Consider the following 26782-nt stretch of genomic DNA (forward strand, 5'->3'; position numbering starts at 1 on the left):
CTTCGACTTTGTTTGGTTTCAACTTGCTAATTCCTTTTACTTGTTTCGAGGGCTTTCTTGGCTTGACTTACGGGTGTTTTCTTCGTAGCCAAAGTAATTTTAATGCTATAAAAGTACAGTTGCAATTGTTAGTGTTATATGCCGATTCTGTTAGTTAAGTAATGAGTTCGAGACGTAGTGAGACTACTTGTGCTATACTGGGACCCTACAAGGAACTTGATCATCGGCAGCTACCTACTGTAAAAGACGTCATAAAATTTATTTTATTTGTCAGTAGCGAACAGAAATGTATGCATAATGGAAAGGACCCTTCCAGTTCAGATATATATACAATTGTTTCTGAAAAAATCAACAGTATTTGGACAAAAGCTTCAATTCCAATCGTAACTAAGGAACAAGTAATTCAATTATTAAAATTCTCTTTCGAAAAGTACGTCAATTTGAAACGATACCCCAGAAGCAAACGAAGTGATAGTTTTGAAAATAAACTGAAGTGCTTTTTAGAGTCATCTGAGAAGCTCTTCGACGTTGCGGCTTGTAAGTGCCCTGTATTTGAGTCTTGTTCGTGTTTAAAACCTAAAAAAGTTCCCATCAATGAGAGAAGTTTCTTGTTGGATCAAAGAAATGACAGGAAAATGGTGATAAGAGGTGTCAATAAGAAAGAAACAGCTAGATTAATGAAACAACAGCAGAGAAAACTTGAAAGGGCAGCAAAAAAGTCTTCTACTGAAAATAACGATTCTGTCTCAGCAAATTTTGATGACGATTCGATGCGTGAATTTTCTCCAGAAACGTATCCCATAACAGAGACAAATACGGCCTCTACAGGGACACCATCAACTCAAACGACAAATAGGAATACACTGATCTTGCCAACAGTTGCCAAGGTCTGTGATAGATACGGTTTGTCGATGCGATCTGCTGCTGCTGTTGCTTCTGCAGTTTTAGCTGATGTCGGCTTGGTTTCGAAAGAAGATTTAACTCTAGCTGTTGATAAAAACAAAATCCACAGAGCTGTAGCTAAAGCTTGGAAAGAAGCTTCCAAAGATATTGGAAGTATTGTTATAAAAAGCATTTACTTTGATGGAGGTAAAGTCAAGACTCTGATAAATGAGAAAATAGGAGCTCGTTACCATCACAAAGAAATTTTAGAAGAGCACATCTCAATTTTAGCAGAACCCGGATCAATTTATTTGGTACACACAACGCCAAGTCGTGGCACTTCAAAGGCAATTCTAACTTCGATTACAGCTCTATTAGAAGGTCAATGCTTGAATTTAAAAGACGTGATTTGCGTTGGATGTGACGGAACTGCAATAAACACCGGTTGAAAGGGTGGCGTGATTCAATATTTAGAGGAGTATTTGGAAAGACCATTGCAATGGTGTGTGTGTGTATGCTTCATGCCAACGAATTACCCCTTCGTCATTTATTCTTGACCTTAGATGGTTGCACTTTGGGTCCTAAAGAATATTCCGGACCTATTGGAAAACAGTTAGCTGGTTGTGAAAATAAAATGACATTGTCTTTTTGCGGGGTGGATGGTAATTTGCCTAATTTGCCGAAAAATGTGGTTGATGAACTAAGCACGGATCAAAAATATCTTTATGAGATTTGTCAAGCTGTATCAACTAGTTTCTGTAGTCCTGAGCTGGCAAATCGCCAACCTGGAAAAATGGCGCACTCGAGATGGCTTACTTCTGCTAATCATATACTCAGATTTTATGTAAGTACTCTTAATCCAACAGAAAATTTGCGATTACTTGTTAACTACGTGGTTAAAGTGTACGCTCCAGTTTGGTTCTTAATCAAGCAAAAGTCATCTTTTAAGGAAGCAGCCAAACATCTTTTTCAAATGATTGTGTACTCTCGATTTTTACCCGAAAACTTGAAATCTGTTGTGTATTCTGTTATCGAAAGAAATGCTTTTTTTGCGCACCCAGAAAACCTGCTGGTCAGTATGTTGTTTGATGATAGGGAGCACATTGGGGAGTTAGCATTACAAAGAATAAAAAAAGCTAGAGAGGCTGAAAGTAGCACTAAACGCAGAATATTTAAAACACCAAAAATTAACTTCTCTGCTAAAGATTATACGGAAATTATTGTCTGGCAAGAGTGTCAGGATACAGCACCAACGGTTCTTCGACATATTTCTAACGAGAACCTTCAAATTATGGCAAAAGATAATAGCTTGGAAATCGTTGACTTTCCTTGCCACTCACAATCTGTGGAAAGATGTGTTAAACTAATGACACAGGCTTCACAAAGTGTTACTAACGCTACTTCTAGAGATGGCTTCGTTAGAACCAGGTTGCAATCTCGCACAGAAATGCCAAATTTTGGACACAAAAATAAGTTTAAATTCTAAACTTTTGTCATTATTTATAAACTGTAGTTTGTTTATTTTGTTTTCTTGTGCTTTGTTTCATTAGTTTCTTAAATAAAATGCTTTCTAAACTTTATTTTTGTATTTTTTAAATCATATCGTTTAGGTATGTCAAAAATGTAAAATATGCAAAACTTCAAAGAGCGGTAGAGCCCTCAAGATGACACGCAATTCCATTTTTTTTACCTTTTTCGTGATCTGTGAAAAATTTCGCAAATTTTGACACCTCTTGTGATAGTGTAGCTCAATTTTTTTTTTCTCATATATGGACGGGACACCCTAGTGCACATATGGCACGATATTCTACACAGGTTAAGAGCGTTTTTTAATGCTTGGGGAAAAAATGATGGTAATGATTTTTTTTTTTAATTTAAAAAACATAGGCTTTAAGATTTACTCGAAAACTTCTGAAGAATAAGGACTTTGGAATTTTGAATTTCAGAAGGAAAAAAATAATTCCAGGAAAATACTGTCAAAAAATCTGGATACTTAGAAATCTTGATTTTTCTTTCATATTATGTTCATTCTGTAAACGTACTACGAAAGAAATTCATCATCAAACTGAAGTCAAAAAATAAATAAATAAAGGAAAGAAATGAAAAAGGCTTCATTGATGACTTATTAAATTACCCTCGAAAAATTACAGGCCCTAATGTTACAAAATATGGTCTTAAGAATCGCATTTTAAAGACTTAAAATTTCAGAAAATATCTGAGCAAGGGTCCTGGAACTGCCTTCCATTAATATTATTAAAAAAATCAAGTTTTTTAAACTACACTTAGAAAAACTTAAGTAGATTAGCCCTGAGTAATAAAATTGCTGAAGTTTTTAGGGCCATAATTTTTGAACAAATTTTCAAGGGATGGACACTGTTTATCATGTGAAGTTTGTCTACAATTGCTTTTTTGAAACAAAACAATTGTACTTCAACAGCAAAACAATTTTGAACTTCATACTTCAACAATAAAACAATTTTGGTTGTGCAAAACAATTTTGAACTTTATACTTCAACAACAAAACAATTTTGGTTGTACAAAACAATTTTGAACTTCAATTTTGAAAATTGGGAAGGAGGGGGGGGGAAGAGGAATTGATTTTGATCTTTTTTTTTTAACTGGTTGGGGGCACTCCCCAACCTCCATCCCTTACCCAAACCTTAATAAATATGGCCTATAATCACGTTTTTAAAGTTTCAATTTCTACTACTTTCCGCTGAGACGCCTGCCCCTTTCTTTTTATCCCCAAACCTTAGAAAAGAAAGTCTAAAATTGCGTTTTTAAAACTTCAAGTTTCAAAATTTTTCCGGAACCCCCCCCCCCCCTTCACTTATCAGATCACAGGTTTCCTTTTTTTGTTAGGTGCCCCGCCCTCCTAACACTTTTTTCTGGTTGTGCCACTGAATTACACTTGCATTGAAAAACTGGGATTTTGCTAAATGCCAGAAATTGGAGCTCGGCAGATCTCTCTCCTTGCACTGACAAAATTGCAAAAAAATATAGAAGGCAAAATTTTTCACTGTAGTGATTTTTTTTTTTGTCAGAAATGTCATTTTCTCTCTTTTAAATAGGAATGTAACTGCCCCCCCCCCCAAAAAAAAAAGCTTGTTTCTTTATTCAAAAAATAAACAAAGTTGTGATTTTCTGCATTGTAAACTATATTGGTTTTGTTGTAAGTCAATAGAGGGCCTCCAGATCAGGCTGCGCCTGGGGCCTCACAATCCCATGATCCACCACTGGGTCACTCTACGGTTCACAACCTAGTATAGTAGTATCTCACTTATTTATGATGGAATTGACTTCAGCTTTTGCATATTCACCAGATGACTAATAAAAACTAAAAAAAACATTAAACTAAGTGAAAAGCAAAGTTTTAATTATGTTTTTCAGCAGTTTTAACAAAGAAAGACTATTTATTCTCATTAGGAACATGGGTTCCTTACAAGGAAAACTCAGGGCAAGAAATGCTTCAGGCAGAGTTAAAGACAAAAGGGGGGGATGTCATAAAATATCATCAAACTAAAAAGAATGGAAAAATATCTTTAACAGCAAAATAAAAACATATACATTAAACCAGATTTTAAAACCTCGAAAGCAATTACAAAAATTTCATATTTACTTCCACGAGAAAGATCAATCATCACATTCTGGGCAACTGTTAATTGTTATTTTCTGTTATTTTTTTTCCTCTCTCCTGCACACATGTACAGCATACGCAGCACAGGATCATATATCTTCTACCCTGACGTCTTATTATAAGAGCACCGAAGTGAAAATAAGGCGAACCAATTCTTATTGACTGACAATGTACTTTTCTAGGTTATCAAATCACAGGAAAAAATGATGGTATACAATGACACTCTTTTTGAATTCGGCAATTACATAAATTAGGCCATAAGAATAATAAATAACTTTTTTCATGCTAGTAACATAGCTGCCAAGTGCTCCGTTTTTCCCGGAGTTTCTCCGATTTTTATTGCATGCTCCGAAAATCCGATTTATTCCAAAAAACTCCGTTTTTTTGACTTTGCTAGTAGTACACTTTTCGATTTCTGAGGAAAAAAAAAATTTCCTTATCCTCGAAGGCAGGAATCGTGCACAAACACAACAAAAGAGAAACCAATTTGATGCTTTGGAAGCATTAGTGTCAGGATAAACACCGAGGGGGGGGGGGGCGTCAATAGGAGAACGTCGTTTATTCATCGAGCATTTCAGCTACGTGTAAAACGTAGCCGCCATGTTTGGTCATTCACAAGATGGAGGTTGACGATGCTTAAATGCCTTCGTTTTCAAAGACAAAGCAGAATTGGGTGTTTCTTTTAACTGAAAACTTATGAAAACAAGCAACATGTGCTGCATTTTTTTTTTTTTTTGAGCAATCACGATTGCTTATTGCTTTCATTTGACTGTTTTTGGCGTGCTATCATTTTTCCCACCGGCGCGGTGCCACCCTCTGCCAGCACCACCCGTCGCGTCGGCCGGCCTCACGATGCTGCTCCTCTAGCGAAAACCGTCTCCAGGTTGCGTCCATATCCTACACACACATGCATACATACACGCACCAACACACACGCACACACAAACACATACACACACATACACAAACACCAGCATACACACACAAACACATACACACACGCATGCATACAGACACCTACACATACACACAACTGCCCACACATTCATGCCTGCACCCAGACACAAACACATATGCTTACACACACACACACACACATACACATATCCCGCCCCCACGCACACAAACACTCATACACACAACTATCCACACACTCATCACTGCACACAGACACAAACACACATGCCTACACACATACACATACCCCCACACACACACACACATACAAACACACACTCGTGATTGCGAAAAACATAATTTGAATTCAAGATGACAAAATTCAAATTATTATTTTTTTTTGGTTATTTTAAATAATTTTATTGAGAAATAAAAACAATTATACTATTTTTAAAATTTCATCTTACCTTATTGCTTTGGGCACGAATGTGCTAAAAATTCTCAATTAAATTGTAGTTTCATGGGGATTTTTTATTTTTAAATTATTTTCATAGAACAAATTCAAAATTTTATATCTGAATTTTTGACTTAGTCGCCATATTTGGTCATTTGCGAGATTTAAGTACACAAGAGTCTTAAGTGGCTAAGTTTTCAAAATCGGAACTAGATGTTTATTTCAATGCAAACTATTGAAAATAATGCAAAATGGGCTGTTTTTTTCGGAAAATTCGTAATTTGTTTTCTTAAAATTCAAAATTTTTTCTCTTAAAATTCAAAGTTTTTTCTTCAGAATATTATTTTATCCTCATTGCTTTAGACACTTATTATGCTGAAAACTAACTATTTCGTCTAAATTTTAGTTTTTTAAGGATTATTAATTATTTATAATTACTTTTAATGCGAAAAATTCAAAAAGCTATCATCTTAAACTTTTCGCGTCGTCGCTATGTTTGGTCATTTGCAACATGGAAGTAGACTAGACTATTAATAGCCTAAGTTTCGGAAAACAGAATTGGTTGTTTGTCTCAATGCAAACTATTAAAAATAACAAAAGGCAAAAAGTTATGGTTTTTTTTAAATTATTTTCTTGAAGGGGAAATTTTATCTGTATTTGATCCTCTCTCATTGCCTAGGAGGCTTTGCCATAAACTAAAACTATTTCATCGAAAATTAAGGTTTCTGCTGACTTCTCATTTATTTATTTATTTTTTTTAGATAATTCAGAAAACTATTTTGACCTAAATTTTCCATGTGCAAAAAAGTATTGAATAACTTTCTTTTAGAATGTGCAAAGAAAGAGTCCTATTCATCTATTTTTCTTATGAAAGCTGTAAAAACTGCCCCTCCCCCCTCCAGTTTGTATTTCAAAACTTGGCGACAGTGGTAGCCACTAAGTTTTTGGAGTCTAGTGGCCACTGGCCACTTAGAAAATTTCCGGATCTTGACCTTTACCATGAAGTTGTTTTACTTCCAAGTATAAGAAGTAATTGTGTTTTAATCTTCAATATGTTCTTATGCAATGCATTTTCAATGCAAATAGGATATGTATAAAAGAATATTTTTGAATAGGAGAAGGATTTCGTGCTCCTATTTTAACCCTCATTGCTCCTATTTTTACCCTTAAGTGCTCCTATTTTTTTTTATCTTGAGGTTGGCAGCTATGTAGTAACCTACGGTGATCTATGTAAAAACAAAACTTCCTATAAAATAAAGTCAGGTAGTTTTGACATCACTCTTCTGTAGAAACTTTAAATACGCTGTTACCTGGTAATGAGTAACTGCTCGTATGTGTTAATGTTTTTGATGACAATAAAGTCATGATCTAACACATTTCTACTATACTATATCAAACAATGAAGGGATGACCTTAATGGTCTATATGACCTTATTTTGCATGCACACCTTAAATATATGTATATTGATACCATGGACACTTCACGGCACCCTTTGTCTCTTCCTACAGCACCCCAGGGTGCCGTGGCACCCAGTTTGAGAATCCCTGCATAAAGGAAAAGAAGCAATGCATCAAGTTTTGACCTAGCTTTTTTTTACATCAGAGACAAATTAAGAATACAATTGGGAAAAAGACGGAAATTGAACGGGAATTACATAAGTAAAAAGACAAAACAGGAAAATTGGTCAAATACGATTAAAACCTTTCAGGCAACAAATGCACTAACTGATCTTTGATTTTCCTTGCTGGGGTAAATCTAGAAACTGCCGTTCGTACTCGAATTCCTTCAAGGTTTTATATTGAGTTTCAGTGTAAGAAACCACACAAATAGGGGGAATTAGCTGCATCCCAAAAGTTGCCATCTGGGGCAAAGTCTTCAGTTTTTGCCTCCCCCCCCCTCCTCTAGATACAGCACCAATCAAATGTTATAGCTGAAAAAAGTCTGTGGTTTTCAAACATATACACTCAAATTATAAGTTTATAGCAAGAAGCAGCACTTTTTCTTTTGACATTTTACAAAAATTTTCATTATCTTTAAAAGAGTTTTATATGATTTTGGAAGAATAGTAGGGAAAAGCCATGAACCATATTTACTATGCATAGTAAAAGTAATTTAATAAATACCTTCATTCGGTACTTTGGAACTGATATAAGATGGTCGATTGCAGACTTATATCGTTGCCAAGCCCCAAGATACTAAAATAAAATTTACAATTTTAATAAAAATGAAATGCGGTGTATTGATTCAAAAAAAGAAATATTAGATTTTGGGACATATTTTCCATTCAAATAACATACGCAAATGCCTTTAAAAGTGGATCAGTAAAACACTGTTTGCAAATAACACTGAATTTTTTTAAATAATAATAGAAAAAGTACACTAACAATAATTATAATAAATACAAAACAGAATACCATGCTGTTTAGTGTGCATTTATTTAGTAATTTTGAACATTCTGTACAGTGATATTTTAACACTAGAAAGACGGCGTTTTGCGTATACCTAGAAAGACTAGCACCGGTCACTTTGACCGCCATACTGAAAAGATTGGAAATATCCTCCTTTTGGGATTTTTAATCATAGAAAAGATTTGTTTTAACATGTCAGAATTTGATTTAACAATTTAATCGTAATATAGTCTACAAATAAGTCTGATAGTTTTTTTTTTTTTTTAATTTTATGTTCAATCAAGTCAAATACATGCTTTACACAATTGGCATTGAGAAAGAGCAAATTTGTACAAAAAAGAGGAAATTTTCTTAGCATGTATTAACTAACAAGTACTATAATCAACCATGCATGTGTTTGGTGTAAAAAATAGCTAAATAACGCAACATACCGTACATTACTATCTTTTACAGTATTTCGAAATACTTATGTTATCAGGTCACCAGTATATTAGCCATTAACAGTTTTTTTTTTTTTTTTTTTTTGGCAATCAGAACAAATGCTCGTAGATTTATTTCCGCATAGTTTAATTTCACAATTTTAATCTTTTTCCTGAGGTAGATACTTATTTACATGCAGCAAAATTGATCAGTGGAGGTGACTTGGAGGAAATTGGAGAAATATTTGATTTTTATGTTTTTGAAATTTTCCCCATTTTTTCCGGCGTCGGGCCCTTTTCCCCTTTTCTTTCACTGCTTTTTATATATTGATCATCAGTTTTTATTAGTGAGGTTTCTTCTGATTCTAACTCAGAAGAACAATCCTTTTCTGCAAATCTAGGCTCTGAAAAATATTCGCAATAATCTCATGAAAGCTAACTATTCTCGTCGCTAGGAATATGTTTCTCTTCAGATAAGTCAGTCTGTTCATTCAAACCATAATCTATTTTAGATAAATCTGCAACAGTTTCAGGAATTAATGTTCCTATAAGTTTTGCTTGTCAACCGTTCGTCTCGACATCATAAAGATAATTATGTGACTGAGCACTTCATTATCATCTAAGAAAACAAACGTCAATGCTTCAAGCAAAGCACTTGCTTTGGTGCACAAAAGTATCCCAGCAAACATTTTTGGAATTTACCTGTTTACATTTACTTCTTTTTAGAACCAAAGTAATTTCACGTGTCCAGTCACATGCTTTTCAAATTTACCTTTCTCAACTTCCCTGTGCAGATAGCAGAAAACTAAAACCATGCAACCAGCAGGTGTTTCGCATTTTCTTAACAGTTCAAAGAATTAAACCTGACCCCAGCAGATACTACTCAAACTCAAAAGAACATTACTTACCCTGATAACTAACAACAGTCCATAGTACACACAACTGATAAGAGAAAAAAGAAAACGGATGCATAAAGAAAGGTTCACTTAGCGGTCAAAATGATCGTAGTCAGTCTTTCTAGGTATAAACATTTATAGCGACTATAATAATAACCCTAAAGAAAAAAAATTACTGTTGTAAGATCTTAATAAATAGTTAGGAAAAGTCAATGAAGGAAAAAGAGTTTGAAAATTAAATGCAGCAAACATGAGCATTTGAAAATCGTTTGCGGTCAAAATAACCGCTTCCGTCTTTCTAGAGTTAAGTTCCTCCCAACATAAAACATTAAAATTTCCAAATCAGAATTCTTTTTCTACTCAGGAATGACTTAATAAAATCTAATAATTTTATTTACAGAATCATTACAGCCAAATATACATCATGAAATACTTGTATCATGAGTAATCTAATCTTTTAATGTTGATTACATATCTAAAATCTTAAAATTAGTGGAAAATAAAATTATTTTGTTCCACAAGTTGCATTTTATCCTTTTTACACTGCAACTTAAAAACACTGCTAAAATTGTACCTAACTTGTTCTACATTCAGTGTTACAAATAAAATTTGAAACATAGGGACTCAGTCATTTAACTCGGTCTTTACAAATAAAAGTTAACCATTTAGATTTAAATATAAATTTAAAAAAAAAACTTTTGTCTTGCTGGGTATATAATTTAGGCTACTAAGTGGGAAAAAGAGGTGTAGAAGAATGAATGAAATTTCTTGACCTCTAACGAAAATGACGTAGTACAACTTCAATAAGAAAAAAATCAGTGATAAAAATTTTAAAACATTGGCCACTTCACCCATTTCAATTCTGTTAATTACTACAATATTTAAACATATTGTTTGAGTTCAGATGTTTAAATAAAAAATTATAACAAAAACATTGTCTTTTACATTTGTTCAATTGCTACGATCGTAGCAAAATCAGATGGAATAGAAGAAAAAACCACATTGACTTGAAAGGAAAAATGAAGAATAATACTCTTCACCAGAACATGCTGTACTTTGACAGCTGAGTAGGCAATATTATACTAGAAAAGACAATAACAGAAGCTCAGGTTGCTTTATTTTCATAAAACCTGGATCAAAGTATGGAGTCTTTGTCACTCCTATGTCTGATTGCTCACACAACATTAAAATAAGCATATCTTTTAAGCAAAATATTGATATTTCTGAGTAACATACTATAGGTTAAAAGCAAACAGTGTTTACAGGTTTTAAACATTAAGTCATAAGGAAAATTGTGATTTTTATTAAGCATTCTTTGAAATTGTTTATTTGTTAATCACACTCCAATGAATTACCATTATGTCATCTACTGCAACATTTGGATGGAAAACTGCTCGACCAAAAGGATATTGTTCAGAAATTGAAGAAAAACTTGAGTCTAGTGAAACTATTGCTGTAGTAAACTCTTAAAAAGTATATGAGAGGTTGCACCAGATGAACTTAGTACAGATCAGTGGTATGCAGGGCCGCCTCATCCCTATGTGCAAGGTTGTGCAGTGCATGACGGCGGCAGAGTCAAAAAGGCACCAAGCTCTACCTATCAAAAATGTTCCAAACGGGGGGAAAATCTTTAACCCAAAACATAAAATTGAATTGTACATTTTTTCAAATGTTGGTGGCGAAATTATACTGCTCACTGAAACAAGTAATCCGTCTCAATGCCTATCTGAAAGGAAAAACTATTGCCTTGTTGTGTCTGAACATACTATTAAAAGCACAATATTTTACACTGAAAACATGTGAAAAATTAACGCATACATCAGCATTTTTCGTACTAATGTGGAGTCGTGATGCTATTTCGGTATGTCTATAGTAGTGATGTGCCGGATCTTTAAAAAAGTAGATCCGCGGATACGGATACGGATCATTAGTGTCAAGATCCCCGGATACAGATCTCAATTTCTTTTTTTAACCCAATTCAACTATCCAAGTGTAAAATTTGTTATGGAAGATATTCCCGTCAGAATAATGGCAGTTTCCTCAATAAATGTCAACTGCGGCAAAAATATAATCAAGACTATGATTTGCTCTTTAAAGAAATCGCCGTTAAAATTGAGGGAGAGTTGGAAGGAATGGGCCAGTGCTGCATTAATGCTTAGATGGGGTGTGAAAATTTATTTCTAACTTACTCGGTAGATGTAGGATACAGGAGCAAGAGTGTAAAGCTGCTACTGGACAGGCTAGAAATAATTTTTCGCATTTTATTTCGCATTTTTTCGCAGAGCCGGGAACAACTTTACAAACAGTAAATAGAGAACTTAGTCTCACTTTTTTTAAAGGATGCCGAGAAAAACAAAAATAAAGAATAACAGAAACCCCAAATCAATAACAAAAACTAATATTAAATTAAAAATTAAAAAAACAAAACATGTCCCAGTGAGCCGACCTCATATTAAGATGAATTTCGCGAGTCAGAACACACATTTATTAACAAATATGAAATGACAGTAGGTAAAAATTTTAAATTATTGAGCTTTCTCCTTATTTTCCCGACTATGAAATCGCTACTAATCATGCGTATAAAGGCTTAGAATTGCACTTAAAGTTTACTTAACAAGATTATAGCTCCTACTGTATATAAGTTGGAAGTTTCAAATAAATATCAACAGCAGAAAACTTCGTTTTTTCAATTAGGGCCAACACTTTTGAAGTACAGGTAAATTTTTACTACCATAATTGTGAAAAACGTTAAGTCAGTTTTTAATTAATATCTCCGGTAATTAAAATTCTACAAAAACGAGGCCAAGCTAAGAACACTTTAGATCAAGTCACCTTTTGAACGAAGAATGAACTATCAAAATCAGTTCATCTGTTTAGGAGCTACGATGCCACAAAAAGACACACTGATACACTTTTAAAACTTATTTCCCCTTCCTTTTTGCAACGGGGGGGGGGGGATACAAATTGGCTTCTGAAATGATACCTTATAATTTAAATAGGAAATAAAACCTAATTTAAATGGAATTTAAGAGTCTTTTATTCAAATATTTAAATTTTTTTTAGAATAGAAATGATCCGTTTAAGATCCGTCAAAAAAGTAACGGATATGGATACAGATCTTTATTCTCCCTCGGATATCCGGAACATCACTAGTTTATAGTACCCAGGGTTGAGCATAGGAGGCTCCAGAAAGTTACTATTTCTCATTTCTGTTCTTCAGATGAATACGAGGCATAGCTGATATGAAAGGCGAACTCAACAAAAGGTGGGTTTGAGAAAAATACATTTGCAACTTTTTTGGTGGGGCGACCTCAACAAATATGTCATGGAACATGGAAATGTAAAGGAGACAAAGGGTGAACTCAACATAAAAAAATATACTGGCACATTCTCTGCTTTATGTAGATTCTAGCAATTGAAAAAAAAAAAAACAACTTTTAGTTTGCCCTGCATATCCGCAGCACTTATATGTTATTTTTTATTTGTGAGATATGTCTTTTTGTGACCTAACTATTGTTTGTGGTAGTTCGACTGCTTCATGTTATCACATATAAAAAAATATGGTAAGCATATTCGCATATTAGTTAAATGTGTGTAATATTTACATTGTAGACAATAATTAAGTTAACTTTTTAGTTCCGAAAGCAATGACTTGTCCCGCGAGCATCTTTTTCCCAACCCGCGTAAAGTTTACAAACTGAAAAAAAAAAAGTTTTCTTTTTTTGGATAAAATATGGTACAGATGTGATATACCCCCATTTGGCGACATCTGATTTTTTGCACAAAATTGAAATATTTTTCTCGCCAATAAAGCGATAATTTTTTAAGCATGGCATCCCTGGTGAAACTAACCTGTGTTTGGCAACGCGAAGGCAATCTTGTTCAAACTTGTTTACTTGGGTTGTTTATTCGGTTTCACGCAGGAGAGATACGTGTTGTTTCGTGCACTACCTTACAGGAAAGCTTATTTTGTGTTAGTTTAAATTTAGTAGTTGTGTTTTGAAGTAAAAACATAAGAAAATGCCAGTTTCTTAAAACTTGAACGTTAATTAAAAGTTAACTCCAACATGGTGTGTATCTGTAACGTGCCATTGTCATATGATGTTTTGTTTTGGACTGAGTGTGAGGATTTATACCATAAAAAGGTAAGTTCTTTATTTTAGAATTCACATAAAAACTCTCACTTCCGAAATTTTTTGTTTTTTAGAAATCCTTGAGGGGTTCTTGTAGTTTTTAACTGTATTTTTACTGTATGTAAATTAATTTTACCAAAATAGTACGGTTATTTTGTTCTAAAAGTTAATTATTATCGATGCCACGAATTATTTATACATTCTATTAACGTGCCTCCTTTAGATACTGAATTTCTGAAAATAAGTTGACTCCAGCATTTTATAAAAATATAAAGGTGTTATTTTATGTAAAATATAATAGGTATTTTGAGAGCATGTCTGTATAGCAAATAAATGTATGGTATTTTTGTATTGTTTATGTTTAGGATGTTTTGTTGAGACATTTCTACTTTTCATACATCGAAATTTGAGTAAAAAAGCGCTTTTTTGGCTGAAATAGTTATGAATTTTGGGGATGTTTTCCGCTTTAAACATCGCGATTTGAATCGCTTTGCTCTTTTTTAGCCGAGTATGAGAAAAGTTTTTGTTTGATGAAATGCATGTTGGAAAATAGCTTTTATTTCTATTGGTACATATTTCATTGGTGAGTTGTTATAGTAATTTGTCAATTTAAGCATTTCAAATACTTTCTAGTAATTGTTCTTTGTGTACAAAACCTTTCTAGTTTCTGATATTTTTGAAGCGTATATTTGTGATGTTTTTTGTTGTGGTTTTATGTTGTTTTTATATATATTGTGTTCTGAAGTGCTTTGATTATGTTTTTTTATCTGATTTTTTCCTGTTGGCGCTAAAAAAAAAGCATTGCTAAAAACGATGTATGACATATGTCGTCGTCCATCGTTTTCTTGGCGCCAACAGGAAAAAGTTGCCAAGGGTGGGGTATATCACATCAGTTCCTAAAATATTTCTTTTAAGCATGTTAAATTGAAACTTAGTCCAGAAATCCCAAAAAGCTGCTACTGAGCACAGGCATAGCCAGAGGGGGGCAGTTGCCTCTCCTTAGAGAAGAGTCTCCAATTGTCACTTTCATCCTAAAGACACTAAAGATGGTTTAAAATTGCACATTTTAGGGTCTTCAATTTCAAAACATTTCTTTGGAAGAGTCGCTTTTCCCCTCATTTGATCAAAATCATCTTAAAATGGTGTTTGGAAATTTTAACTTGATAAGATTTCAAAGGAGAGCCGCCATCCCCTTCCCAAACGTCTCAACATATGCAGCTTAAAATTGTGCTTTTAAAACTTCAATATTAAAAAATTTCTGGAACAACTTTTGAATACTGACCATTCTTTTTGCATCATTAAAGATATAATGAAATGTGATTTTGGTCATTATTCACAAAAATTCTCTGAAGAGAGCATCTGACATTCATGACTTCTTCCATCAAATGACCAAAAATAGTCTAAAATTGAGTTTTTTCAACTGTAACTTGTGAGGGGAACCTTTGACATCACCAAAGGTAATCTTAAATTAACTTCATTTGTGAAAAACAATTTGAAGGAGCGAATCACTACCATCCTTTCCCTAAAAACTACATTTTTAAGAATTTAATTTAGAAAATACTGGGTAAAATCGCTTAATCCCTGAAGAGGATTTTCGCCCCTTCTTCTTTGTCATATTTTTCATGTATCACTTTTAGAAGGGAGAGAATTGAAGAGACTACGTTCATTCACAACACACAAACTAATTTATTTTCTATATACGGAAACAGTATACATGATCGGCAGCCAATTTGCCCTTTATCCCGAATAGCGGTCAAGAGATATCCATAAATTTATCCCGCTATTCGGTCAGGAGATTTTTTTTGGCAGTCATGCCTTCATAGCTGCCTATAGCCATATGAACTCAGGCGCTCTCATGCATCTGCACAGAAGTCAATCGCGTAAAGCCCCATTGCGCAATTATGGAGATCCCGAGTTATTAATCTTGGGATCCCTGTCAAGTTTTACGCAATGTAACCACGTGGAGCATATAATTTCTTACAATCCCTGCACCTCCATCCTTCTCCTGATTCTAAGACTGCCGAAAACTTTTCAAGACTTGTCGCTTTTAGCATCTATTTTTCCTACAAAGCAATAAATTGCACAGAAAAAATTTCTCACTGCTAAACTTTTCTTAAATTTTATAAATTCACTCCTTACTTTTAACAGACAGAATGTTGAAAAAATTAAGAAATAGCACTGGGGGAAGGTGGCAGCTAAAAACAATCATCTTGTTCGGTCTTAGTTTGTCCCTTCCTGACGTGGATCATAGCTACGCTCATGTTACTTAGCGCTTATTCCATAAAGAGTCGCGGGGGAGGGGGGGCGGTAGCACAAACCATCTAAAACTGAACCATACTAAACCATCAAACTGAAGTGTTGTTGTTGAACTGTTCACTCACCTCGCCTGAAAAAACTTACAATGTAGCCCTTCAGTAAAAAAAGGTTGGGGACTTGACCATAGTTACTCTATTTCCACCTCCCCCCTCCCCCTGCGCTTTTTCTTTAAATATTTGTGTATTAAATTTAAAAAAGCTTTAGACAATCTATTAGTTTTAGGTATTACATTCAATGCCTTTTTAACGATCTGTATTTTTAAATTACTGGTGTTTTCAGAAAGGATTTCAGTTTCAGATTTTAAGGCGGAATATCATCTTCTACATTATTATACTTCAATTTAGAAATATTACCAGTACCCTGTTGTCATGATTTGACTGGCATAAAAAGTTGATTAATTATTCATCAATTAGAGGTTAGAGAGATATTTAGAGCATCGTTAACTTTCATACTTAAAATATTTCTTTTTCCAGAACACATTAACAAATTAGAAGAGCTACTGAACTCAAAATAACTTCCAGATAGGAAGCTAAAATGTACACTGTATTTCAAAACAGAAGAACTGCATTAAAACTACATTAATTTTTAAATTTTTTTAAAATTCCTTTGACAAATTGGCAACTAAAAACTACCTTGTAGCAAGATTAAATTTCAGACACATAATTTCTCTTACAGGAGGCATCAATTTCACAAATAGGCTTGAGGAAAACTTTTATTTTTGAGTGTTTTAGCTCCACCCTGACATTAGTCAGAACTAAGAGGTTATCTTAGTTCTGAAAAGTTAAAGTAATAAAATTATTAATATTATTATTTCTTTAGCACAGATGGATAAATTCTGTACCTTAGGTTCAGACTAAGTCAATGAATGGTGATTTTCAGGTCATTACTGCTATTATTTTCCTTCTGATTTTCTTACAAAGAATTGACTACTTTGAGGGAATCGTCTTTGAAAATGATTCATATCTCTTTTAAAGAAGCATTTATATAATTTGAGGATGATCTCATTTACGATGCTGAAAAAAAAATCTTGATTTATAATTGTTATTTTTTCCCCATTCAAGTTGTTTATATGTAAAAACAGCGTTTTCATTTCCATTTAAAGAAATAACTCAATAGTTTGAAATACCTCAAGCTAAATAGAATACTTTCAAACCAAAGCTGGCAGAAAGCATGTGCGATGTGCAAGAATAATGCATATTTGAAGGAAATTTCGAAGTTACCTAGGTTAGTAAACTAACTCTACATTAAGTATTTATTTCTCTAGAGCTTAATTTTAACCAATTTGCAGTTTCAAATGAGAGATAATTATTTTTCATCACTCCATTTTCCCCAGTTTGATGAAAAATCAGGCTAAATACTTAAAATTGAAAATGATTTGTGCAGCTAAAGATATTATTTGATTTAGCTGAATAAAAAGGCTTGGTTAGAGGCAGCTTTCCAACATATAGGATATAGGCATTGCATATTTATTAATTTTGATTTGTCCACTTCACCCTAACGTATGTGCTTAAAAACAAACAAAAAATGCCATCAATTTGCAAAACAAAAATTGTATGTTGATGAAAGGTAAGAATATTTTCTCTATTTTTTAATTTGAATATTATTTTTCCTTCAAATGAACTCAAACGTTTAGTTTTTATACTTAAAAACTTTATGAATTTTATGTAGTGTATATGTTATTGTGACAGACTGAAATATGGTAAATATTAACATTAACTAGTGAATATCTATTTACATCAATGGTGGATTTACAAGTTTGAGGCCTTGTCAGAATGCTTTTTAGGGACCCTTTTGCATTTTGCAGAACAATGTAAAACATTTATCATGTGGGTTTTCCCTTTCTGGGCCTCTATGGAGGGTAGGGGGGCTAACATGAAACTACACACATTTCAATTCCAAACAAGGCAAAATAAATCAGCTAAACTAATATATTTTTCAAAAACTACAGGTAAAGTAACAAATATACTTACTTGTATAATAGAGATAACTGTTATGCTGACAGCAATAACTATTCTTGCATCAACTTTTGGCGACATTTGTCTGCGATAATATCGATAATAATGACCATACACCTTATCTAAAGTAACAAGTTAAAAATAACTTCTTATACTTTCTACACACATAATACATAAAATTTAATCATAAGGAATAAGATAACATCAAATAAAGATATAAGTTTGAATTACTTTTATAGAACTTTAATACTTTATAAAATTTAAATGGAACTAATGACATAAAAAAAGAGATTGATAGCCTAGAACAAATTATATAAATTTAATGAGTAAATAATTGCTAAAAGCAATTCTGTAAAGAAATATCTAAAATTTGCAGAAGCGTAATGATTAACAGCAATCAAATTTTGCTAGCAACTGAAAATACAGCCCAAATAGACTATGAAATTTGAACCATTAATATATATTAATTGGATATGAAAATTGTGTACATTTTAAAACAATTACAAGTGGATGCAGATACTGCCATTGACAGTAAAAGAACAGAATGTTGCTTATAAGTACTGGAAATTTTATTTTGTCTTTATTTTTTCTGTGTGAGAAACATCCTTATGCCCGATAGAAGAATATGGACATAACACAAGCACATTTGCATGTTTGACAGAAGCAAATAGGGAAGCAGGAGGTGGGTTAAGAGCCATGATTGCTCCTTTAAGTGACTAAAGATAGAATAACTTCTAGATAGATATAACTTCTAGAAATTATCAGGAGAAAGCCAAAAACTCTCTAACAGTGTTTGAATATTACACTTATGACTCCCTCTGCTCTAATTTTAATAATACTTTCTCCAAAACCAAAAGCTGGATCTGCTTTGGACAGAAGAAAATCTGAATTTGAACCCTGAACCTCTCCTCCTCCTCCTAACGTCACCAGAGGTCGTGCATGCTGTGATTTTAGAACTACAATTCCAAACATTTTCCAAGGCAAGACCTTGCGAATGTTACATGTGGGTCATTCTCCAGAAAACGTAACTTATGAACGCAAATATTTTTCAATTTCAAAACCTTTTGTTTTCTTTTTTTTTCATTTTACATGAAAATGTTACCTACTATAAGAAACCATAACAATATCCCAGCTAAGTTCCAATTATTTTACTCATAAATAAAAAAAAATAAAAGAAATGCCTTGTTCACGGAAATAAAAAAAAAAGAAAAAACTTTTAATATTTAAAAATCGAGACCAATTTAATATCAAAGTAGTTATTTTGTTAATTGTGCAAACAATCAGCTATTTTAATGATTAGTGGGTTTATTGAGTGAGCGTATTTTAGGGGTTACGTTGGGAGCACTCTCATGGTTTTTAGAAACTGCACTCCTAAATACTCATTTGTAGGACATCTTTAATGACGTTAGGGCAAGAGATGGAGTTTGAGAACGTTTTCCCGGAATTTTTTCAAAGTCTAAGTTTTAAAAACTAACTTTCAGGCCAGCTTTGGGGACGTAAAAAGAAGAGAGAGTTTGGAGTTCCCTACACTCTTCATTCAGTTTGGCTACATCTCTATCTTTATTTTAAATTTTAATTTTTGATCAACATATTGTGGTGATACATTCTTCCAATTTTCCTTTCCCAAATACGATTATTTGCTTGGATTTTCCATAGTGAAATTTTGGATTTCCAGCCTAATATTTTTGTTTTCTTGAAATACAAGCGTATGCGGCCCCAGAAAAAGAACTTAACATTTTGAACGGATGTAATAATTTTCTGTGATACCTTAGGTCTTATTAATTCCACTTCATTTTATTTTGAATGTGCCTCCTGCATCTCTTGATCAAGCTTTAATTTACTGACAATATTTACGTTCGAACATTTAGAACTTCTGGTGTGAGTATTCATCACAATACTTTGAATCTTTCTTTGCATTAAACTGTTTTTTTTTCTCTCTCTCTATTTCAAATATATTTCTGCGACCCATGCATTTTTCCCTACTTAGCAATGATTTTCAGGACAATATTTTTCATCAAAAAATTACATGTGGGAAGGTTTCTGCGGCCCCTATGGAGCCATCCTATTTATTTATCGATTTTTTTTTAACTGAAGAACCATGAAGCATTGTTTGGTATAACCAGGGCCGCCGAGAGACAAGGCGTTCACCATGTTAGTTTTGTGGATCTGGGTCCTCCCTCCCATTATGCTAATTTTACTCTATGCACTATACTTTGATTTGAGCCGGGCCCATAGCTTCCGACTAGGCAGACATACCCACTCTGCGGCCTATTGAATAATGTACTGAATACTCTTTTTTTTGCATTAAAAAATGTTTGAAGCTTACATTACCGCGGCCCTTACTTAGATAATCTTAAGAAAAGAGAATCAAGAATGTTCCTAAATTGTATTTCAAGATTACATTTTTTAACTTTTTGTCACTATTATTTCATTTGTTCATTTATAATTACTATTTTAATTTTTTTAAACAATGAAGAGTTTGCCTTTTTTGTTGTTTGTTGCATCACTAAAATAAAAATGGCGGCCCCACTTCTGAAAAACTAAGGGTGGGGGGTAGCAGTCCCCCCCCCCACACATCCCTAGGCGTCGGCCCTGCTAACGGGGACTCCCATTCCTTTCAAAACTCATCATTATTACACTGGCTTACATCATTTGTTCCCACCCACAAAGTAACCAAATCCTTCTTATTTAATACCCCTTTCCTTTCAGCAACCTTAATAATGTCTTTCACTTGAGCCCCTGGTAAACAACCACCTAGCCACCTCACATTTTACTCTCCCAACTGTATTACCCACCTCCCTTACCATTGAGTTCCCCAAAATTACACCCTTAGTTTCCCAGTCTGATTCCTTATTTGAAACTTTCCCCTTTATCTCTAGAATGTTTATATCCTCTACAGCTAACCCACAACCTAATGCTAGCTAGGCTTCTAAAGTTAAATAAGATTGATTAAAATCATAAAGACATTGCAATTAAAAACTGGTGGATGTTTATGGTAAGATTTTTGTTAAAAAATGTAAGCAGAGGCCACTCCTCTCTGACTACACCCTTTATCACCAAGGGAGTGGTCATTTATTACGGCCAGGGGGGTGCCGGAAGCTGAGCATCTATTTACTGAATAAATTACGTGACCCCTCTTCAAGATTCTGTTTTATTTTTATGACCCCTCTATGAAATTTTAAATATTTTCATGACCCCCCCCTCCACCAACATTTATATTATAAGATTTATTTTTTAATCAGCATACAGCAGCATATGTATTTTTTCAGCTTATAAATCAGTGTTCGGAAAACTATTAATCAATTTTATTTCCCATTATACAAATCAGTACAAAAAAAAAAAAAATCTGTGTACATATAAAGAAATAGCTAAGAGCTATTTCATCCAACGGATACAAAACAAAAATTTAAAGCAACAAACTAAGATAAACTGCATAGGTGCTAAATACACTATATAGTGTCCCGCAACTTTCTTTGGGAAGACTAACTCAATTATCAGAAGTTAAGGTGCTATTATAGTTATTAGTTTTTTTTTTTTTTTTTCATTTCAATATGACATTAGTTTTAACAAAACCTTCAACACTTGAACTTTTCATCTATATTTCAAATTATATATAGATGAAATAGTACATAAAATATAGTTAAATTTCTTAATAAACGTCTAAAATCTATGCTTTTTGCAAACTATTCAGCTGTCTACCATTAAACATTTCAAATTGTCACCATTAAACAATTTTAATAATCCTGAAATAAGATTTGGATTATTTTAAAATCGACATGAATGATAATTTTATTAAATACAATTTTTAGTCCGAAATAATATGAGAAACATTAACAATTATGAGTTAAACATTTGCAGAAAGTTATGCATAATAAAAACAGACTAAGAAATAAAGTAATGCAATTTTTTAGATGCAATGAACAGATGAATCATAACTTCTGATTTTTAAAAAGCATGACATACTTTAAAGAAAGGGAAGAGGAATCTCTGTGCCAATGGTTACTAAAAACCATATATACAAAATAACTGAAATATATGTTAACTTATGCTAAACTATATAAATTTAAATGTTTTCCAAGTCCCTGCTAATCGCCCACTTCTAGTATGGGTTTGGATCTCTTTCCCGTAATCTTGTAAACTTCCATCACTGTTATCATCATCAGTAGAAGAGTCATTAATGACTTTTAACACCTCATCATTGTCACTTTCTGCAGAACACTCATCATTATCAGAGTCTGAGAATTCTGTATCTTTTTTATTTTTAAATGGCACGTTGGGAAACAAACTGGAAGCTATATGATTCTCTATAATTTTTATTTTTTGGGCTTTTGAAAGTTTCATTGAGTTAATTAAACCATGATGATGCAGGTACTTATTTAAAATATCGACACGGAGCTGTCTTAACTCGCGATTTTCATACAGTTCCACCCAAAAAAACTCTCCATAATCTTTTTTACTCTCTTCCTCCTTTTGCTGCACATTTGAAGCATGTCTCTTTTTTTGGAGGAAATCAGAATGCTTGAGTCTTTCAAGGTAGGCGGTAACAAATTGTTTTTCAACAATAAATTTTGTTGAAAAAGCTTCCACAAAATTTTGGTCTTCAACTTGACCTAAAGTAAAAGCTTTCTTCAACTGTATTCTTGGTTGGAAATCATCCACACTTCGGACTTTATCACTAATAGATGTTGGTGTGACTCTGACATCCATATACCTAAAACTGGGCAATTTTGATGTGTTTGGCACAGGAGCAGGTATACTGCTTAGTTTTGGCCCAACAAAAGGATATTTTAAACAATAGTCACAAGTATAACCCAATTTTGTTAGGCAGGACTCTTTAACAAATTCTAAAAATTTCTCTCCTTTCCTGAAATTCAAATCCATAAAAGATTTTAATGCCTTAAAATATGAGAGATCTTTTATTTTTTCCTTAAAATTATCAGTGTGAAAGAACTGATCACATGCTTATTTGGAAACAAAACCTTTTAAGTATCCTCCAGGGCCAGGAGCACCTTCTATGCGATTAGCAACTTCTTTGCAAACACTTCTGGCATTGTACTTGCGGTTAATAAGTGACATAGCATAGAAAGGTTTGCGATCTGCAGACGTAATTGTAAATGACAGGTGAAGCTGCTTAAAAAACTTAGGCTGTATGAAGTTTTTGACGTTGAAGATACTGGAAACATTGCGTGGAACATTTCTATTGTTAAATTTTTAGTGGTGGTGGTACTAAAACCACTCTGTACCATAACACAGGTAAACAAATCTACCGTATTCAAGGCAGAATAGCTTCCCTTTTGACTCCACATTCGAGTCAAACTGTTCTGACTACTTGACAAGATGCCCCGGACTTAATTTTTTTTCTTTTGAATTGGATAAAATTTTTCATGACCCCTCCCCTCAAACTAAATTTTCATGGCCCCCCCCCTCAAGCAACATATTTTCTCCATGACCCACCCTTAAATCATACCTGATTTTTCGTGACCCCTCAAGATAGCTTCCGGCCCCCCCCTAGCTATAATAAATGACCACTCCCCAAGACTCATAACAATTTTCATAGTATGTCAAATCAGCTGTTTTCAATAAAAAAATTTCAAATTAAAATCTTTTAAAAATTATTTGAATTGAGGAAATAAAACACAGCTCAAAGATGAGCAAGTTTTGAGCACATCCTGTCAAACTCAATGGTTATAATAAATAAAAGTCAGTTTATAGTTTACTAACATTACAGGAAATGTTTTGGCTAATCTCTAAATATACCTGGATTATCCAGCATGTAATCATAATCTTTTCTTGTTTCTTCATCTTTTAAAGTCTGAAAATGAAATCATAAACGTTATAAGAACCATTTCACAATTTTTTGCCCAGATGTAGAGTCCGCAACATGACACTTTTTTTACCACAACTATTTAATTTACTGTTTGATTAGCACATTGTTTTATTTTGAGTTTGTGTGTTGGTATTAGAAACTCAAAATAAAATTTTCTGCTAATAAAGCTGTAAATTAAACAGTTATGGCAACAAAAAAAGTCAGTTTGCATACTCTACATTTCGAAAAAATACTGTAAAATGATACATAAACTTTTTTGGATGAAATGTCCAGTTCGAACAAATTATAGGCAACTCACCTCATAAGCAGTTGCTATCAGCGTAAACTTTTCAGATGCCTTCCTTTTGGCCTCCTGGACAAAAAAAAAAAAAAAAAAAAAATTACAATATGAAATACTTTAATAACGCAAGTGAAAAGATCTTTCTAAAACTTACTGCTCCTTTCTGCATATCAGGATGGTATCTGCGAGCCAACTGTCGATATGCTTTAGCAATTTCAGCCTGTAAAAAATTTTAAAACATTTCTAAAACAGCTTCAGGCGTTTTTTTTAACAACACATTATCTTGAACTGGTGTTTTTTAATTTCATTCTTAAACATAGTTTAGTTTATATTTATGATTTTATGCACTCAAATAGTTATCCATATTCTACATTTTTACACATGAGATTTATTCGTCTAAGTTGGACAGGACAAGTAAAAGGCAGTGTGCACATACATACCTTATTTTCCACTTATTATACGATAGACACTAGTTCTTCCCTTATATTTTTTTCATTGAAGAAAAAAGTTGCAGAATTAACTTTTATGATTCTATTGCTCATTAGCTACTCGAAAAATATCTCTATTTCTCAATGTTGATTGATGCAGCAGAAATGCTTTCATATATGTATTTTTTGAGGCAATAGAATACTAACTACTATTGTAACCATTCTCTGGTTAAGATCACTTAAAGAATAATTAAGAATTTTTTTAGAAATTTAATTTTGCTTGTAATTGTAACCAAGGGCACTCATACCATTAGAAAAGGAATATGTTCTCGGGGGAAAAAAGAAAAGTACATAGTGTAGTCAGGTGTTTTCCAGAAAATTATTTAAAAATTAGTTTGCGCACCGTACATTCTTCTTGGCGATGTTTTTGCCAAATTATATCTTATACACTTTCTAATAAGGCCAAATAAAATTGCAAACAAACATGATTCATTTTTTCACTCCAGGGTCCCCATAACCAGTTTATGGTTTAACCAGTTGGATGGGACCTTGAAGACAGCTCTGATTTTTTCATTCAGACCAAGGTCCAAACAATTTCTTGTCCAGCACCCCCAGAGATACCGTTTCACTGGCAGGACTTTGTGAGAATGAGCATATTTAACGTCTTCGACCAGCTGGGATCGAACCGGTCACAAGTCCGATGCCTTACCAATCAGGCCACCACGACCTGACATGGTTAAAACTATCAATCAATATGTGCTTTTTTTTACATGAAATAACTATGTTCAAACAACATACAACTGCAAGAAAAAAAAAAGATAAATGCAAGAAATAAGTAATGATAATGCATCAATTTTTTAATAATTTATATCGGACATACAAACGAGTCCTCAAAAACATTACAAACTCTTTTTTTACACCCCTCTATTAAAATTAGAATGTATAATTAGTTAGAATTAGAAACAGCTGGTAAATTTCGAACAATTTGTGTAAATTCAGTGAAATAAAAGTGATCAATATTTTAGAATTTGTAAATATACCTTGAAAAAAAATGTTTACAACGTGGACAACATAAATGGTAAAAATAGTTTAATAACATTGTTACTTCAAAAACTAATATTGAAACTCCTCCTCTCTCCGAACAATATATAAATATAAATACATATAATGTATTTATTAAGTATATGTATTGTTATATATATATATATTTGCTGATGTTTATATATACACACTAATAAAAGAACAAGCAGACAAGGTTACAAAACAAAAAAGAAAAAAAAATACATAGATGAAACCAGAACTAATCAGCAGAATTTTAAGCACTAATAAATCTTTCACGAATGAATGAATTAACACCGCTAGAAAAAATTAATGCAGCATACCTTCGAAGCATCTCTTTCAACTCCAAGCACTAAAAGAAGAAATAAAAAACGAAAAGAAAAATTGTAAGTGGATCAAGAAGACAAAATTTCAAATGATAATCGGAACAGGTAATAAACGTACCAGAATAGCAGTTGTGCTTGCCGCAATATAAGCCATCAATAAGACCATTCACAGGAGAATATAATAAGGCGATAATAACGAAGAGTGCGTTAAAGAGCATGATTTTTAAAAGATAAAACAAAATCGTTCAATAAAATTTATTTTTATTAAGATTTGACAATTCATTAAGACCATCAGATCTGCCGAACACTACCTGCGCTTAGCTGTCAGTTTTTCAAAAACGTTCGGTTAGGGACCGAAGGTGTTCGGGTGCGTAGCCTACGAGAATCTGTGCTGTTGCTTGAAGAGCCTGTTATTTTCCCTTCGAAAGCGAGGGACAGGGGCAGGGAATTTCGTCCCTAGATGGCGCCTATAGCGAGGCCAACAAAGCTCTCTGACAGGCAAACACAATGTGTTTTGGACTGTCAAACTTATTAGATATCTTGCTATAATATGCATACTTTTTCAACTTTCAAGCATCTAAGGCGACCCAGGATACTCTCCCTTAACACCTGGAAATGAAAAATATTATCCTTTGAGTCACAATAGCGCGAGGAAAACAAGCCTCGAAAATGAGATAAATTCCGGTCAGAGAATTAAAGTAATAATTTCAAACACAAAGAATGTCCTTGTTTTTCGTAAATTTTCGTTAAAAACTTCTTTTACTCTTCTCGGTGCATTTACCAGATAACATTTTATTTTTGCCAAATGTATTTTTTTTACTTTTAATACGTTTTTTTTTTTTTTTTTTTTTTTTTTTTTTTTGT

General features: G+C 33.2%; 1 protein-coding gene across 2 annotated transcripts in view; it reads right to left on the minus strand.

Moving 5' to 3' along the window:
• Positions 1–26280, minus strand: part of LOC129218060 (dnaJ homolog subfamily C member 25 homolog) — a 66957-nt gene extending 40677 nt beyond the window's left edge. For both annotated transcript variants that reach the window (XM_054852245.1, XM_054852244.1), the window contains exons 1-7: positions 26037–26280; positions 25916–25944; positions 24260–24325; positions 24124–24177; positions 23756–23810; positions 18014–18120; positions 7995–8066 (exon numbers count right to left, since the gene is read on the minus strand). In XM_054852245.1, coding sequence (XP_054708220.1) covers positions 7995–8066; positions 18014–18120; positions 23756–23810; positions 24124–24177; positions 24260–24325; positions 25916–25944; positions 26037–26136 — 483 coding nt within the window. In that variant the 5' untranslated portion in view covers positions 26137–26280. The remainder of the gene's footprint in view (positions 1–7994; positions 8067–18013; positions 18121–23755; positions 23811–24123; positions 24178–24259; positions 24326–25915; positions 25945–26036) is intronic.
• Positions 26281–26782: the final 502 nt, after the last annotated feature.

This window comes from Uloborus diversus, chromosome 3 (assembly GCF_026930045.1).
Source record: "Uloborus diversus isolate 005 chromosome 3, Udiv.v.3.1, whole genome shotgun sequence".
In the NCBI taxonomy this organism is placed as follows: domain Eukaryota; kingdom Metazoa; phylum Arthropoda; class Arachnida; order Araneae; family Uloboridae; genus Uloborus; species Uloborus diversus.